Source organism: Pithys albifrons, chromosome 4 (assembly GCF_047495875.1).
Source record: "Pithys albifrons albifrons isolate INPA30051 chromosome 4, PitAlb_v1, whole genome shotgun sequence".
Classification (NCBI taxonomy): Eukaryota; Metazoa; Chordata; class Aves; order Passeriformes; family Thamnophilidae; genus Pithys; species Pithys albifrons.
In genome coordinates this window covers 49,949,999-49,967,967 of record NC_092461.1, presented here as the reverse complement: position 1 = coordinate 49,967,967, position 17,969 = coordinate 49,949,999, and the positions used below count along the sequence as shown (strand labels likewise).

The 17,969-nt window shown below is 39.5% G+C and overlaps 2 protein-coding genes across 2 annotated transcripts in view; both read right to left on the bottom strand.

Moving 5' to 3' along the window:
* The window catches only part of RGS22 (regulator of G protein signaling 22), a 74,820-nt gene extending 70,676 nt beyond the window's left edge, over positions 1 to 4,144 (bottom strand). Inside the window, exons 1-2 of the mRNA XM_071554082.1 lie at positions 4,071 to 4,144; positions 3,402 to 3,430 (exon numbers count right to left, since the gene is read on the bottom strand). Of these exons, the coding sequence (XP_071410183.1) occupies positions 3,402 to 3,430; positions 4,071 to 4,095 (54 nt within the window). The 5' untranslated portion in view covers positions 4,096 to 4,144. The remainder of the gene's footprint in view (positions 1 to 3,401; positions 3,431 to 4,070) is intronic.
* Positions 4,145 to 13,703: 9,559 nt separating this feature from the next.
* FBXO43 (F-box protein 43) lies at positions 13,704 to 17,564 on the bottom strand. Its single transcript, XM_071553055.1, has 4 exons — positions 16,087 to 17,564; positions 15,113 to 15,215; positions 14,044 to 14,220; positions 13,704 to 13,952 (listed from the first exon to the last, which is right to left on the bottom strand). The coding sequence occupies exons 1-4, from the start codon at positions 17,562 to 17,564 to the stop codon at positions 13,704 to 13,706; spliced, it is 2,007 nt and encodes a 668-aa protein (XP_071409156.1).
* Between the last annotated feature and the right edge of the window lie 405 nt (positions 17,565 to 17,969).

Genomic DNA, 17,969 nt, shown 5'->3' with positions numbered 1-17,969 from the left:
GCATTTAAAAATCTCTAGGGATGGTGAATCCACCACCTCTCTGGGCAGCCCATTCCAATGCCTGATTACTCTCTCTGGAAAGAATTTTTTTCTGATATCCAACTTAAATTTCCCCTGGCCGAGCTTAAGCCTGTGCCCCCCTCTCCTATGCCAGATATCTTATACATATAGAATCACAGAATTGTTTATTTGTATAAAACCTCTAAGATCATCAAATTCAGTCATTAACCTGATACTACCAAGTCCACCCCTAAACCATGTCCCCAAGTGCCATATTCATGTCTTTTAAATACCTCCAGGGATAGTGACTCAACCACTCTTCTGGGCAGCCTGTTCCAATGCTTGACAAAACCTTTGATGAGGAAAATTTCCTGATATTCAGCCTAAACCTCCCCTGGCACAGCTTTAGGCCTTTTTAACTTGTCCTATTCCTTGTTACTTGGGAGAAGAGTAACTGCATCTGCAAACTTGCTGAGGATGCATTTGATCCTCTCATCCTGGTGGTCAATAAAGATTTTAAATAGGACTGGCCCCAGTATTGAGCCCTGGGGAGCCCCAGTAGTGACCAGCCACCAACTGGATTTAACTCCATTCACCACCACTCTCTGGGCCCAGTCATCCAGCCATGTATTTTAGCCATTAAACAGTACACCTGTCCACACCATGAGCAGTCAGCTTCTCCATGAGAATGCTGTGGGAGACAGTGTCAAAGGCTGTACTAAAGTCCAGGCAGACAACATCAATAGCCTTTCCATCATTTACTAAATGAGTCCCTCTGTAATAGAAGGAGATCAGGTTGGTCAAGGAGGACCTTTCTTTCCTAAACCCATGCTGGCTGGGTTGATCCCCTGGTTGTCCTGCATGTGCCATGTGATGGTACTCAAGATTATCTGCTCCATGACATTGCCCAACACCAACATCAGGCTGCCAGGCCTGTAGCTCCCCGGATCCTCCCTGCAACCTTTATAGATGGGCTTCACATTTACCAGCTTCCAGTCACCTGGGACCTCTCAGCTCACCAGGACTGCTCATACCTGATTGAAAGTGACTTCATGAGCACTGTCACCATCTCCCTCACTACCCCTGGGTGAATCCCATCTGGTCCCATGGACTTGTGCAGGTCTAAGTGACATAGCAGGTCACTGGCCACTTCCTCCTGGATTATGGGGACTTCACTCTGCTCCCTGTCTCTGTCTTCCAGCTCACAGGGCTGGGCAACTTGATGATTACTGGTCTTGTCATTAAAGACTGAGGCAAAGAAGACCTTTTCTTCATCCTTTGTCACTGTGTTTCCCCCCACATCCAACAAAGGACAGAGATTCTCCTTGGCTCTCCTTTTGTTGCTGATGTATTTGCAACAACACTTTTTGTTGTATTGTACAGTAGTAGCCACATTAACTTCTAGCTGGGCTTTGGCCTTCCTAATTTTCTCCCTACATGATCTCAGAACCTCCTTGTGGTACTCCTGTGCCACTTATCCCTTTTTCTCACTGAGTTCCAGTCAAAGTTCCCTTGGTGGTCTTCACTGCCAGCTTGTCTTTTGGTACAGGGGGATGGCCTGCTCCTGCACCTTTAAGATTTCCTTCTTAAAGCACATCCAGCGTTCCTTGACCCCTCAGCCACTCAAGACTGCCTCCCAAGGAAGTCTCTCAGTCTCCTATGCAGGCAAAGTCTGCCCTCCAAAAGTCCAAGATGGCAGTTCTGCTGACACCCCTACTTACTTCTCTAAGAAGTAAAAAATGGCATTTCATGATCACTGCACCCAAGAGGCCTCCAACCATCACATCACCCACCAGTCCTTCCATGTTCACAAACAACAGGCCCAACCCTGACTGACTTACCAGCTGTGTCAGAAAGTTCTCTCCCACACAGCCTGAGAACCTCTGCTTCCTCTATGCTGTGTTGTATTTCCAGAAGACTTTTGCTAAGTTGAAGTCCCCCATGAGAACAAGAGCCAGCAATTGTGACACTTCTCCCAGCTGCTTACAGAATAGTTGATCTGCCTCTTCAGACTGACTGGGAGCAGACTGCCACTATGATACTTACCTTGTTGGCCATCAACCTGGTTCTTACCCATAAACACTCACCTTGTCATCACATCATTAAGCTCTGGACAATCAAAACACTCCCTAACATCTAGGGCTACTCCAACACCTCTACTTCCTTGTCTGTCTCTTGTGAAGAGTTTATAGCCATCCATGGCAGCATTCCACCATGTTCCCATAATGGCAACTATATCACACTTTTCCTGATGCACTGTGGCTGCAGCTCCTCCTGCTTGTTGCCCACACTCCAGGCATTGGTACTTTAGTTGGGCTGTTGAACCCACCACCACCTTTTGGGGGGATATAGTTTAACTCTACCTGAATTTGTAGAATATGTATACACTATAAATAAAACAGTATCTAGGGGGTCCCAAAAGAGATATCAACACATTTATACTTTAAAATATACAGTGACAAAGGGATCCAAAACAGAGAATAGGCAAACATTACCCAAGCTGCAAGATTTAAGGTGCTATTTCATGTGACGTAACAAACAAATATATATACCTTTCAAACAAGAAGACAAACATCAGGGAACTCCTACAATAAGCTGTGAGCAAAGGGCAGAAACGGTAAAGTAAGGAGATTGTTAAACCTGTCACATTGAACCTTCCAGTTGACTCACTCCTTCCTTCCTTCCTTCCTTCCTTCCTTCCTTCCTTCCTTCCTTCCTTCCTTCCTTCCTTCCTTCCTTCCTTCCTTCCTTCCTTCCTTCCTTCCTTCCTTCCTTCCTTCCTTCCTTCCTTCCTTCCTTCCTTCCTTCCTTCCTTCCTTCCTTCCTTCCTTCCTTCCTTCCTTCCTTCCTTCCTTCCTTCCTTCCTTCCTTCCTTCCTTCCTTCCTTCCTTCCTTCCTTCCTTCCTTCCTTCCTTCCTTCCTTCCTTCCTTCCTTCCTTCCTTCCTTCCTTCCTTCCTTCCTTCCTTCCTTCCTTCCTTCCTTCCTTCCTTCCTTCCTTCCTTCCTTCCTTCCTTCCTTCCTTCCTTCCTTCCTTCCTTCCTTCCTTCCTTCCTTCCTTCCTTCCTTCCTTCCTTCCTTCCTTCCTTCCTTCCTTCCTTCCTTCCTTCCTTCCTTCCTTCCTTCCTTCCTTCCTTCCTTCCTTCCTTCCTTCCTTCCTTCCAATTCACAGTTCTTTCCATTTCCATCTTTATTCACCATAGATTCCTGTTCCTTTTTTAAAATTAATTTAAAACTAAATATTATTTTGTCTGAGAAAATTGTAAAAAATTAGTCAGTACTCCATACTTACAAAGGAAAGAACTGAGAAAACAGACAACAGTTTCCAAAATAGTTCCTTGCTTTTTTTTGCTCTATAGTTGCATGACAAAAATAATGATCAAGGCTTATAAAGCATACTTACAAACACTTCTTCTGTTATGCATGGTGGTTCTGAAAAACATAAGTGAAGTATCATATGTAATCCAAGCAATACAGTCAAGCTGGTTCAACTACAATTACAATACAGAAACAAAAAGTAGTGAGGTATGACACCCTTTCCTGGATATTCTGAAATAAAATAACTTAGCCTGGGGAAACAAAATAAACTAAGAACATGCAGTAATGTTGACCCAGGCATAAAAAGTTAATTACCACAAGAATTATTTAAATGTAGTTCATGTATTATTTAAGTATATTATTTCTCAAACATATCAGTTAATTTCTTGTCAGCTTTCCTCTGCAAAATTGATTTCCTACAAGCTTGATGGTTTTAATGAAAACACACATTTGTACGAGGCTGTTGTATCTTTGAACAGCAAATATGGTGAAACATATGATAAAATGAAAAAGATACAGTTGCGAGCGTTCCCAGATAATATCTCCCTCGTTTTAGGAGAATATCCTGTGTTCTGTGATGCCACTTGAAGGGAGTCGAGTTCTCTCTGCAGCGTGATTTTCTCCCGGGCAGGTTCAAACCTGGCCGTTCAAAATGCCGCTCTGTATCTGTGGGTACCTGCCGGGCCCCGCACCCGGGACCAGATCCCGCGTCTGACCCGCATCCTGCCCACTCTCCCGCGGGGCTGCGGTGTACCTGTGGTGAGCCTCTTGGACCGCATACTGGTGTCCCCTGGCCGGGCCGGGCCGGGCCGCGATGCCGTCACGGCGGCGTTGCCATGGCAGCACGGCGTTGCCATCCCCGCGGCGTTGCCATGGCACCGCGGGCACGCGGACAGCCGAGCGGAGCCGAGCCGAGCCGGCACTGTCGCCGCCCGGGAGAGGGACCTGAGAACCAGCAGTCTGCGGACATTTGCAGCCAGAAATTAAATTAAACTCTCTCGGAAAGTTAGCTCCTTCCCTGGTTCGAGATATACAAAAAAAAGCCGCTTTTCTGGCATGGTTAGCGGAAGCTGTGTACAAAGGAGGCATTTAGGCTCCTCTCTGAGGATTTCAGCGGCCTTTAGGTGTATCACTGACATCCAATTCCGTCAGATCTCGGAAGCTCAGCAGGGTCAGCCCCGGTTAGTACTTGGATGGGAGACCTCCTGGGAATACTGGGGGCTGTAGATTCTAGTCCTGAGGACTTGACTGTCACTGTCCAAGCTCGCTCGGCCATCATGGCAGATGAGCCTTTGGACTTAAATGGTGGGGCCAGTTCTGCACATGCTGTGCCTCACCTAAAAAATCCACTGTACAGGCTCGAAGGACACACATCCACATGGGGAGAGCCCTTCCCGAATCCTCACTCGCAAAGCCTGGCCATAATGATGATGACGATGAGGTGTTCCACAAACACGATCTGAAAAACATCCTACCTAGTGACTATCTGATCCTAGAACTGCTTGAATCCTTCAGGGTTTTTTGGCATGGAAGTTCACTCAAAGGTTCTCCCCTGCTGCTTATTTCCAGACCAGTAGTGTGTGTGGTAGCTTGGCATAAATCCCACTGGGGTCAGTACAAGATGTCACGTATGCAAGTGACATGATGGGCTCTTTGAGAAGCCTAATACATCAGCTGTTCTCAGGAGGTGCCCAAAACACACCAAGACCTTTCCATCCCAGCAAAATCTGTCATCTGTTTCTCCTTTCACAGAACAGTACAGTATCTCCAGTCAAACACCTCACCTGTGGAAAAAAGTTCTATTTTAACTCATATGTGACTGGTGAAATTCTTTGGTGGTAAAAACTGTACATGCTCCAGGACTGCAGGTTGAAGGCCAGGAATGATGACTGTTCAAGATGAACAAACAGCAAATCAAATATCCTTGAGGAAAGGAAAATGGCTTCATCTCCTACAAACAAATGATATTTTGCACCCTCAACTCCAGATGTTTATTCCCACTCCTGGGGATGCCTGCCCAAATACCATGGTCACTGCTCTGATTGCTAAATGTCAGAGTAATGTCAGACATACCTGGAAAGTGAACCGGAACTTGAAAGACCATTTAGCAATTTGTGATACACATTTGTACTCTTACCACCTTCCACACACCAGCTGCCTCCTTCATACCTGCAGAAATCAGATTCTTTCATAAATTTGTATTAGTGTCTTAAGGCATAACTGCTAGAACTTTAGGAGAATATCACACTACTTCTAATTTTGGAAAGGAGCAGTCAGACTGAATTGAAAAACTATTCAGTAAGATTGTGAAATAAAATTATTAGAAGTAATAATAGAAATAAAGAAATTACTTAAAAATAAATATTATAAATAAATCAGGAAAGAGCTAGTAGAGCCACAGCTATCAAACCACATACAAGATAAAAACATTGGTGTGGTGCATAAGTTTATGGCAAGGCAGAGAGAGTTTTTTGCTACAGCCCTACTACAGTTTGTGTAGCGTATCTTTTCACTGAACCAAGATACAGATCTGAAGAAACCGTGGCAGTTATTTCTCACAGAGAAATAACAGATTTCACTATCAGTGGATGTATCCAAAATTCTGGCACTGTGTACAAAAGATTTGTTATTGTCTGTTATCTATTTTTCATGTAGATAAACTGAAGTCACAGTTTGTAACACATTTTGGCTCCGCTAATTTAAGCTTTTCAAGTTTACCACAACTTCTTACTTTTAGTTGTGCAAGCAAATTTCTGACAATTTTTTTTGGGGGGGGGGTTACTTGCAGCTTGGTTTAAGTCAGGTGAGTTTCTTGATCTTGGCTTAATAGGTGTTCCAGACCGCTAAAAGTCCAATGCAAGAGGCATATGAAGAAGCTCCAGCAGACAGGAATAACATATGCCAATAGTGTAATCATGTCATTCGGCAAATCGTGTCCTGGCAGTGGGTGTCATATACCCAACAAGGAACACTAAACACATGCATGCCTTCCCGGTGTTGGCACCAAACAGGTGTTAAAAACAGTCCCCATGCCCAGGATTGCCCAGCTAAGTTATCCATGTGGGATATTAGTGATGCATCAGGCCTGTGGAGAGCAGCAGTGCTGTTTGTCCCACTGACCATGAGTTCCCTCCTTTTCATGCTATACTGCCATGGCTGCTGTGGAGTTTTATAATGAAGCAGACAGGGAGACTGATCCAGCAGGTAAAAAAAAAAAAACTAACAGAGGAAATTAAAAAAAAATAGTTCAATGTTTATCAGCTTCCAGAACACAGCTATGTCCACTCAACAGATGCTGAGAATTGTATAAGAATCCATAACTAATATGTGCTCCTTAAGATTTCAATAATGCTTCAGAAAAGCGTACAAAATTACAGGCACCTTATTTTGTAGGTATTCTACTTTCCTAACTACTTATTCCTCTGCTGGACTACAGGAAGTACCTAAATTAAGAATACAAAATTCTAACCCAGTCTTCATTTAGCAACAAAAACCCCCAAACAAATAATTAAAAAAAAAAAAACAACAAGAAACCCAGATAAACCCAAAACCAAACAAAAAAACAAAAAAGAAAGAAAAAAAAGGCACTGCAAACTTGCCATTCTGATGTTGGTAAAAATATGTTACATGGTAATACTTAGTCTCTTATAAATTGGAGTCTAAAAAAGTTTATTTTCCCTTTCTTGTTCACTAAAGCCTTCAGAACATCAATTAAGTATGAATAGAATGCATGTAGTATCTTTCCTGTGATCATTTCAAAATCATGACAGAGGGGGCACTTGTATGGTATTCACACTTCATAAAACCACTCTGGATTTTCTTATCAAATATATTTTCTCTACTTGTAGAATAAAGTCTAGACCATGCAGCCCTGAAACTATCAGTTCTCAAATACTGCAGTTGCAACACCTTGATGAGAGAGTTACTTTTTGCAGCCAACCCCAGAGTGGCATGGAGACTGCTGGATAATCCAAGTCCATGACTGAGAGAGGAACTGAACCCAGAGGCCAATCTATGATTGCCTGATTGCTGTCGGACCTGGGTATGTGCCCATCACAGCTTCATCTTGTAAAGGAGACTCTGGAGGAGCAATACCATCCCACCTGCTTCCCAGGATGCCACTCCTCGTGTAGATTTTGGTATGCAGCTCCTGGGAGCAGGAATTACGGCACTGTTGCTTTAAGCCACTTGAAACATTTTGCATTTGTAACGTTGAGTTACTATGCAAGGGTTAAAGCAAGAAGAAAAACAAAGTTCTGTTCTGTAAGAAAAATCTTTGGTGCCCCCTTGTGATGAAAATATTTTATCAACAGCATTTGAAACTAAGGACTATTTTCAGTGAGGAAAGCAGTTCAACTCTTAATATAGTTTCACATTTAAGTAAGTTAATTGAGCAAAGTATTTCAAGAATTGGTTTGGTTTACGGTTATTCATCCTGTGTTGTATGACATTGTCGCTGCACTACTTTATGACAATTATTTCAGTCCAGGAAGAAGTTCAGAACAGGAACTTAAATGGTGCACCACTGAGCACTTCCATTTGGAGTACAAAACGGGACCCATCATGCTCCCTTCTATTATGTCTATTTCAATACTGAGTCTTGAACAATTTCTTGACAGAAACACTTCCAACAGAAAGCCTGAAAGGTAATTGCATCCCAATAATAATTTTTATACACCACAACACAGAACATAACAGGAAAAGGAGAAAGGAAAATTAAACCTGGTATTGCAATATTTCATAGGAGTGCTGCTGTTAGTTCAGGATCAAGCATTTGGCCATATTGAACTTCATCCCATTGGAATCAGCCCATCTCTCAAGTCTATCCACATCCCTCTGCAGAGCCCTCCTGCCTTCCAGCAGGTTGACACTCCCTCCCAACTTGGTATCATCAGCAAATTTGCTGATGATGGACTCAATCCCCTCATCTAAATCATCAATAAAGATGTTAAACAGGACTGGACCCAACCCTGACCCCTAGGGAACACCACTGGTGACTGGCCGCCAGCTGGAGCTGCATCCAGGCATTGAAATGACTTGCCCAGAGAAGTGGTGGATTCACCATCCCTGGAGGTTTTTAAACTGAGATTGGACGTGGCACTGAGTGCCATGATCTGGTAAATGGACTGGAGTTGGACCAAGGGTTGGGCTTGATGATCTCGGAGGTCTTTTCCAACCCAATCAATTCTATGATTCTATGATTCTTTTGGGCAATTTTTTTCCAAAGAGGGGAGAATGTTCTCAACACAAGAAAAACCCATGTTTAAAAGCCAAAGATGTTGCTACTGTCACAGTCTTCATATCATGTAATTATCAAAATGTGCACCAGGAAAATGTCATGGATACTCGAGGAAAACTTAATTTTGTATCCCAGCAGTCTAAAGATAGGCTGGGTACTGAGCCACTGAGTCCTGGCAGAACAAAGCACTTCTAGGATATGTGTTCTTCAGGCCCCAAATATTGTATTACACTCAATTCAGTACTTCAGGAATTTTGGTGTCTGCTCAGTGAACATAAGATAGGAGTCCTCTATTTAGGCAACAGCAGTACTTTAGGATAATTAACATTTTTGCTAAAGTGGAAGACCACTGCATAACTGAGTAATTCAGCACTAATCTCGCAGCTTCAAATGATAACTTTTACCAAGCATTACTATGTCTGTCTAGGGGACTACTGCTTCCCAGCTGGTTGTCCCTCTTTTCCCAAAAGTTACTGTCCTGCTACCACCTCAGCTGATTCTAGTCATGGCACAATGTCTAAGTTTAAATAGGTTATGGAAACAGGTTTTTCACTATGAGTTCAGAGTGAAAAGCAGCAATTGAAATACCTGCACAGTTTTCACATCCTCTCTGCCAGAGGTTAAAGGTGCCTACAGAATTAAGATACAGGACAATAACCCTTGAAGAACTGCTTTCAGAATGAGTGTTAAAGCACGGAGAGGAAAAATTAGAGGTGCTTTTAACATTTGAACTTTAGTCTCCAAGTCAGAAATCTAATTTTGTATTAACCTTTAAGTGTTCAACAGTGTTTAAGTTCATGAAAAATGCCATGCCATCCATATGTTCAGTTGAAGAATGGGTTTCTATGTTAGCCATCCATTAGCACTCAGCTCAATAAGCTCTTAGTAACATTTTGGCTTCTGAAAAGTTTGGGTAGGTTCTAAAACTGTACAGAAGCTTGTCATAGAGTAAAAAATGTGTTAAGTCTTTTTGTAATGAGAATTTGAACTAATCAGAGCTCAGAAAGTCAGAAAGTGAAAGCAAGCTTTGTTTTTGTTTAACTAAAAATAAACACATCATTCCCGAGGAGCACTCATTTTGTTGGGCCATCTGACAAGTGATAACAGAATCTGCTAGATGTTTTGCGTCAAAGAAGCCTATAAGATTCAGTACAGACAGAAGATTTGCACCTGTAAAAATATAATTTAATCACACCAAGTCCTAAATCATCACGAGTCTGAAGCAGAGAAGGACAAAAGCCTGAATCTGAGCAGTACAAAGTATGAGGTTACACACTTAAGGTTCATTAGAAATTCATGGGAAAAAAATGGGGATCTTTTCAAAATTTGTGAGAAGAAAGTGGGACTACTACACCTAGTGACTAAACTATGGTTGTGCAGAAGACATAAAAAAAGAAAGGTTTACCTTAGTATGCATTGGTCAAAGTATTTCTCATAGAGAAAAGAAAACCTTAATATTATTCAAGGTCTTGAAGAGGTTTTACCTGGAAAAGTGGTTCCATTGATTCAAAGAATAGATTCCAGTGGAAACAGTGGGGTGTTGTCAGACACAACCTCTGTTGTTGGATCATCTTAAGAGATGAGACTAAATTCTGAGGGTTTTTGTCAGTGAAAAAACAAAATCATAACATTGGGAGGAAAAAAACAAGTCTAAGGGGAGGATCAGACCTACAGAAGAGCTGTTTTAACAGCAGTGCTAAAAAAAGGCAAGAGGTGAAGTGAATAGTAGAGCAATCGGGAATAGGTCACCAACATGGTCAAGGGATAGTATTCTATCCAGTTCTAAGATAGAACTTGATGAGAACTGATATAAGAGCCTGGCATCAGATTCCAGGAGTCCCATTTAATCTGACACCGCTGGTTTTCTTCAGGTACCTATGAGAACAGAAAGAAAAGAAATTACTTCTTGTGTTAAAATTAACCAACACAGCCTAAATTGCCAAAGGTGTTCTAAAGAAAAATCAATATGTGGCACAGAGAAACAATCTGATGTATGTTGGAGAGAGCCTTAACTTAATGAACAAAAATTTTTTGACATGTGTAACTAGTTGGTAATAAAACATACTAGCATTCTCTAGCCTATAAACAATTCAAAAGATTTATAACAATTTTTTGCCTAAACTCTTCCGTAGTTGTCACCAAGGAAAGAATGATCAGAGACTTGAGTAATTTCAATTTCCTTCTCACAAACCACTTGAAGTCTATGGTTGCTGCTCCAAAGAAAAGATTTATGAAGTACAATTCTTGCAGCAACCTCTGTCAGCAGCAAAAGGTCACTTGTAATAATTCTATTTTAGAATTTAAACCCACAGCTCTGGCTGAAACCATCATCTTCAGAAAACTAAATGCATTCTGTGGGCAGTTGGAGGCAATATCACTCCTCCTACTATAGACCAGGTCTGTCTGAAGGGAAAAAAGTACTGCAAAAATAAGGTTTTCAGCAGCCCACTAATAATCCAAATAATATCTTGAACATTATTCTCATATTCCAGAGTGAAAGAAAATTCACTTCTTCTTTTCCAACAATCTGTTGTCAGTTGTAAGAATGTTTGAGCTGGAGAATATAATCTTGGGCTAGATGTTTTAGAAAACTCTTGACCATTGCCATACCTACCCTGAGACCACTTTTCCACCTTTCTTCTCTTTGATAGCACCTGACCACAGGTGTCCGAGAAATAATTCAGCCCAATAAAAAAGGAAGATGCTGGGCTTGAATCCCTCAGTTCCCTGACACTCATAAGCTCTTTTCTGTTTGCCTTGGGGTTTTTTTCCTCTGGAGAGGAGGGTTTGTTTGGGGGGCTGACTGTTGATGTTTGTGTGCTGTGGTGTGTTTGTTTTTCTGCTGGGTGTTCTGGATTTTTTTAAGAAGTGAGACCTTATGTTCTTCTTTGCTGTTTCATCCAAGTCCAGACTCCTGTATCTTTATGGTATCTGTTGGAAACAGAGATACATGATACAGAAAAAACCCCCATACTAACAGGGACTCAAAAACAGTTACTTCCACTCCACTACCCCAAAGACTTAATGTCTGTCAATACAGCAGTCATATAATGAAATAATTTTGATTCCTTTCACTCAAACTATTAGAGGCTATTAGATAACCATACCATACTTTGTGTTTTATTAGATATGTCATTCTTTACCCACACATTAATTATATCACTATTTTGTTTCTCCCGTGTACCAAGGCATAAAGCTAATTTTATTTTAAAAGAAATTTTTGAAAAATCCCTGTCAGAGAGGACCATTTCCCAGAGATGAGCATTCTGGCTTTCTCACTTCCCCCCAGGTCTGGCGTAACAGTGGATGACAGCAGAGAACACATTTCACCCAAGCACCAGAGCATGGTTACATTGTGATAGACCGAACTGAGCAAGATATGCATACCTCGATATTCCCCAGTTTGTCCCCAGATTCTTCACCTCGATTGTTCGCTCAGAATAGACCAAACTTTTTCAAGTTCAAATGCTCCCAATGTAACCAGAGACAAGAATGAGGCAAAGGCTCAGCCAATACAAATAAGTATGGAATTAAAGTGCTGATAATTATATTCATGCAATAAACCTGATTTTCTGGCAGATATATTGAGTTGATCCCCTCTTTAATGATACCATGTTTGGTTAACAGAGTTAGTACTAAAACTTCTGTAGCATTTTATTCACCATGCTGTTTCTCGTCCTTCCAAATGCTGTGTGAATCTTCTATCCCAGAAACCAAGTACACTGGAAATACTAACCAAATTACAAATCACAACAGTTAGAGATAAGAAATAAGAAGTGATAGTTTTAGAACATCCTGAAGTGAATTACCCCGGACTATTTGTCTCAAACATCCACAGATTGAGTAAAAAGAAATAAAAAAAAAATTCTTAGAACTTAAAATAAAGGGATGTGTGGATAAATATTAAAAGAGGCAAATATGCAGCTTACTGTTTACCTGAAACCTTTTTTTTTTAATCAGACTACTTTTAAATAGTTTGCTGTTACAGCTTACCTAAAAATACATGCAGTAAAATAACATCACAAATAAGATCAAAAGACAATGTCAGAGGTAGAAAAGGGAATAAATACCATCTAACTACAAATGTTCTGCAAGATACTTGTGACAAATGAACTCTTTGAAAGGACAAGTAGGACAATATCAATTGTAGAAGCAAAACTAATATTCTGTCTTCATAGAACAAGTACTGTGTCCATTTCTGTCACCTGTATTTCAAGCTGTTTATAATTGCTAGGAAGTTTAAAACACATACAAAAATTATTTGAGGTCTGAGAGGCAGAGTGAGTTAATTTCCTGTAAAAAGTCTGCATATTTAGTTCAAGAGCAAAATCTGTGCATTCCCGAATTAAATCTACAGATAAAATTATTTCTACCTGTAGATAATCCTTTAACTCAAGCAGAAGTATAAAGAAGACCTAGGATCCAGAAGCTGACGTAAAGCCAGATTAAGCATAAAGTTCACAAGAGCAAAGTAAGACACAGCATTTTTAGATACTGTAGCACCTGAAGTTGTTAGGACAAAAACTTTGTTAAAACCAGAATATCCACACAACATCAGTTTGGTTTAGAAATTACCATTCTATTGACTTGTATTGCAGAGGCTAAGAGAACAACATATTATTTATTCTGATAAAAAATTCAGACAACTAATATATTGGGTTTGAGGTACCACCATGTACAGAAACAGAAGTATTTTTGCAAATGTACATAGTGCCCCACTTTGAGATTTCTAAAAAGTTACTGTAATTTAAAGTGAATAAATAAATCCAATTTCAAATACTTTTTCAAAAATAATTTTCTTTAATTTGTCTTTAAGACAAAAATCACATTTTTAAACATCTAAGAGGTGTTGTAAGCTAAATATTGCAGACTACATACAAGATACTTTATTTAAAAATTAAGATGTTAGTAAGTGCCTATTACAGAACAAGTAGAACAAGACAAAATATTTTTAAATGCCCATTTTTTTAAAAACAAATATACTATATTCATTAATACATATACATGAGAAGTTATCTTGGTAAGTCAGCAAGAACAAATTGAATGAGACTTTCAAAATGCATATCCTTATGAAGAATAGGAACAAGATTAGGAATTTAGGGGAAGAAGAAAAGGAATTAAATGCAAGGAGTTGCAGACCTTGGAAATTTAGAGTCTTTTTAAATTTCTTTTGCTTTGGGCACTTCCTGGAGGAGCATCTTTCTTATTCTTCCGTTTTCCAGATAAACTGTTACATTCTTTTGACCCATGGAATGCATGCAGACATAAAATACAGAAATCAAATGCACACGCCTCTCTGCTACAGAGTCCCCGTTTCTTTACCAGTTGATATTTAGCAGGATATTGACATCTTGGACAGGGTTTTAGAGCTTCGTCAGAGAACAGAGTTTTAGCAACCTGCAACAAGAGGAGGGAGAAAAGAGCTACTTAGTTCTTGTAAATGAAAACTTTATAAAAACTGAAAGAGAAGTATTTCTTAGATACCTACTTTCATATATTCTTCCTGTCTGTTAGCTGAGTTTCTCTCATTACTGGATGTAAGTTCAGTGTATGAAGGTGGTGTTTGTAATACAGGAGTTCTGGCTTGAGCTTGAACAGGCCTTAGAGCAGATCTATTGAGACTATTAAGTCTTGTGGCAGCATCTTCAGCCTTCAGTAAATATTCCTGTTAGATTATAATTATAAAGAAAAGAAAAAAAGGAAGAAAATTAGGGGTTTATTTCATTAGAGATTTGCAGCTGGATTTTGCATGGGTTTTTTCCCCTCTGCTTCAACATATTAGAGAAAGAAATTATGTATAGTGCAAATATTTCCCATTAAATGTTCAATGTTAGTAAGGGATCAAGAGACAGGAATCATTAAAAACAAAGTCCCATAAGCAGTGTAAAAACCCAACTGTCTTTTAGCACACACTATTGGTCCTCATGTTTCTGAATTAGGATACATTTCAACAGCAAGTAAGGAAATAACAAACACAGCTTTGGCCACAACTAAAGCAAGGCTACACTGATGTGTATCATGTGGAAGGTCTAAAAAAATAGGCTGCTATTAGTGTGCTTACTTTTCTAGATACCCCTTAAAAACCTGCTTTATGTTCTTCTGATGTTCACAAATACACTGTGATGCTTAGCCACAAGCAGTCCTGAAAATAATCAGGAAGTATTCTAGAGTGGGTCCTGCAGCACTGCAGACTAGAGTGAAATGGAAACTAGGGAACAGCATGGAAAATGGTACGAACAGGGTTTAAAAATATAAAGCCAAATCAGTCACATAGTTCTCAAGAAGGGGCAGGAAGGGGAAAGCAATAGTCTTACATGTTTGAAAGACTAGAACTCAAACTGCAGACAGCTGAAAAGCAGTAAGAGTCATTACATTGTCCTGTTAGAATCCTTCACATTCTCGTGTTGGAACTGCCTCTATCAGCTACCTCACATCCTCTTATTGGAATTGTCTTTATCAGCTCCCTACACCCTTTCTTTAGCTTTACAATGTCTCCTCTTTCCTTTACCTGTCTTCTTTCACTCTTGAAAAAAAATCACCTTTGAGAACCACCTTACCCCAGCTTCTTCTTTCAGCTGTTTTATGTACAACTTTCTCCTCTTATCTGCATTTTTATCTTGTACAACAATTTCACGCCAGTTTTTGCTTACTTTACAAATGCTGGAACAAATTAATGAAAAAAATTATCCATTTTCACATTTTTCCAAGTAGTGCAGAAGTCATGACAGCAAGAATACCTGGTAAATATTTTTGCACAGTTTCACGTACTTTGGTCATTTTACAGACTACTGCAATGTACTAGTTCATCATATTGTTATGAAACAGAGATTTCGTACTGTCACACACCACTGTATAGAATAACAGAAGACTCTAAAGAACAACTGCAATATAAATAAGACATCATCTTTGACTTAGAAGATTAAATCAGTGTCTTCCCTCCACATAAGCCACTTGCCAAGATTGCTTCTAAAGTCACGTTTTTTTGTTATTTGTTCTGAAAATACCCATGCCCTTATTTTTTCACCTATTTGCCCATTCCCTTTGTAACTAACAACACACAACATTTTGACTTCTTTGAAATGTGACAGTTTCTATTGATTATAAATTAACTTAGAAGATTACTCATTAATCAAAATTCTTTGAGAATCTTTATGCTTAGAAATAACTAAGGAAATAAAGTATACAAGAAAAAATATAGAAAATGTGGTCTGAGTACTATGCGCTATTGGGGAACTTGCAGTAAGAATAAATTACTTTCTAGACTTAAAAAAAAGAATATATTTTAAAATTTGCAAGTACTGTGAATTAGTTTTAAGTTTATTAATTTTCATGTTTGTTTTGCTTTTCTAATTCCCCTATATAATTTTAGAACTACACAGAAAGACCTACTTGATTAATGGTGACAAAACTTCTTCATTTCCTCAGAACAAATTCTACTGACAACACCTAGTAGTCCAGAAGTTATTCTAATTCATTTGCAGGAGCACATATTTTTTCTTTCTCTGTGTGTGTGTGAAGCCATAGTACTTACTTGCATAGACTCTCCACTGTCAAAGCATCTAAAACTATAGAAAGAACATGTTTTAAATTTCTCTCTTTTAATTCTGTTAAAATATCTAATTTCTCAAGGCCCATTTTCTTGCCAATAAGTCCAGGAAGAACATGATCTAATGCAAATATTCCTGTTCCATCAATATTATCTGATATTTGCTTTTGGTCCAATCTTTGTCTTTGCAAGCAAATTTCCTGAACTATTTTCAGAGCTGGAGTTCTTGAGAAATCTCCATGACTTACAACCATTTCTCCACTAGGCTGTTCTTTTGAAACTATTTCATGATCTTCCCTGACAAGATTTCTTTCTTCTGTTAATATATGTGTTGAAGTAGGACTGCCATGATTATCTTCTGTCTCTGACTGTGAGCCGTGTTCCCGAAGAGTGGATAATCTTCTAACTCGTTCAAGTTTTCTCGTCTTCCTTTTATTATCCAGAATTTTGGAATCTTCTTTGTGCTTTTGGAACAGTTCTTGGAAAGATCCCTCATGATCAGACGACAAGTCTCCTGATTTGTCCAAGGGAAGTGAATTATAACCACTATCCTCAGGTGTTGAAAGATCTGGATAATTTGCCACCTTCTCAGGGGGAGAGTTTATATCACATAGTCCAAAGTTCAAGTTCTCTACAGGACTGTTGATCGAAGTCAGGAATTTCACCTCACTGGACTCAGGTAACACATTGTAGGTAACAGTCCTAAGTTCCCCATCATTAACTCTCACAAGAACACTTCCACTGAATTCGTTAGTGTTATTAACAATTACATCCTTACACTGAATTGGAGACAAACTTTCTGATTCCAGCAATAAGGGCTCCTTATCCTGGGACTCATCCAGTGTAGAAGTCCTTTGTTGTGAAAAGGAAGATCTCCATTTTTGAGAATCAGGATTAGAGTCCTCGGGTTTTGAAATGCTAGTTGTCAGAGGTTTGTAACTTTTATCTTTTGGAGAATCTGCAGCAGATTTTGGAAGTTTTTCTTCAGAGTTTAAAACACAAGAGAATATTTTTTTCCTAATGCTTCTTGAAGAATTGGCTAGTCTTTCACAGCATTCTACAGTTGTGTCAGCTTCAACACTCTTGGGTAAAAGTAACCTCCTGGGTAGCAAGAAGCCTTTTCTACTCGATTTAGGACTTTCAAAATAATCTGCACTTCTATTTGCTTCTCTTTTTTCTGATAAGGAAATTGAATTAAATTCTTTTTCAATAGATGATGACACAGGAATGAAGGCATTAGGATCACTGCACTCAGAATGCTCTTGAAGCAAGGATATACTTGTTATACGCGATGTTTCTTTACGTTCTGCATTGGGATTTTTCACTGACTCATTGCACCTGCGGTCCAGAAATGCTGAATTGCAACACATGTCTTTAAAACTGGAGTATTTAAAATTGCTGCTGGGAGATGTTAAGCTATTTCTTTTAAGAATATTGAACTTCACTGAATGACTGTCTGACATCTTCTGCTTGATGCTTTGGCTTTGTAAATGAAGATACCAGTGATGTTCCTGAAACAGACAATAAAAGTGGTCACCAACACACCCTCAGATTTGTGAGAAAGCCCAGTGTAAGTCTACCAAAATGGTAGCCATGACAAAAGTATTTTCATTAGTCTTAGCAAAAACAGTGCTTGTGAATGGACACAAATATAAATTACTATCAAGTAGATGGTTAGAATGAGTGATTAAAATGCATAGTGTACTGTGAGACAAATTCAAACATATATCCGGTTAACTAAAGGATCTGCTAGCCCTGATCCATGGAAAAACACTTCAAACAAGCAACACAGCAACCGGAGGCTCATTGGTGCTGAAATTGGCAACAAAACCCTCTTACTGTTCCAGCAGGGCCAAGATTTTTATTAG

What these genes read in the sequence shown, in the direction of transcription:
- FBXO43 (XM_071553055.1), bottom strand. Translation starts at nt 17,564, where the DNA reads ATGTCAGACAGTCATTCAGTGAAGTTCAATATTCTTAAAAGAAATAGC. An exon ending in AGCTGAAAGAAGAAGCTGGG is followed by an intron (nt 14,221 to 15,112) that starts GTAAGGTGGTTC and finishes ATAATCTAACAG; the next exon opens with GAATATTTACTGAAGGCTGA. An exon ending in GACAGGAAGAATATATGAAA is followed by an intron (nt 13,953 to 14,043) that starts GTAGGTATCTAA and finishes CTCTTGTTGCAG; the next exon opens with GTTGCTAAAACTCTGTTCTC.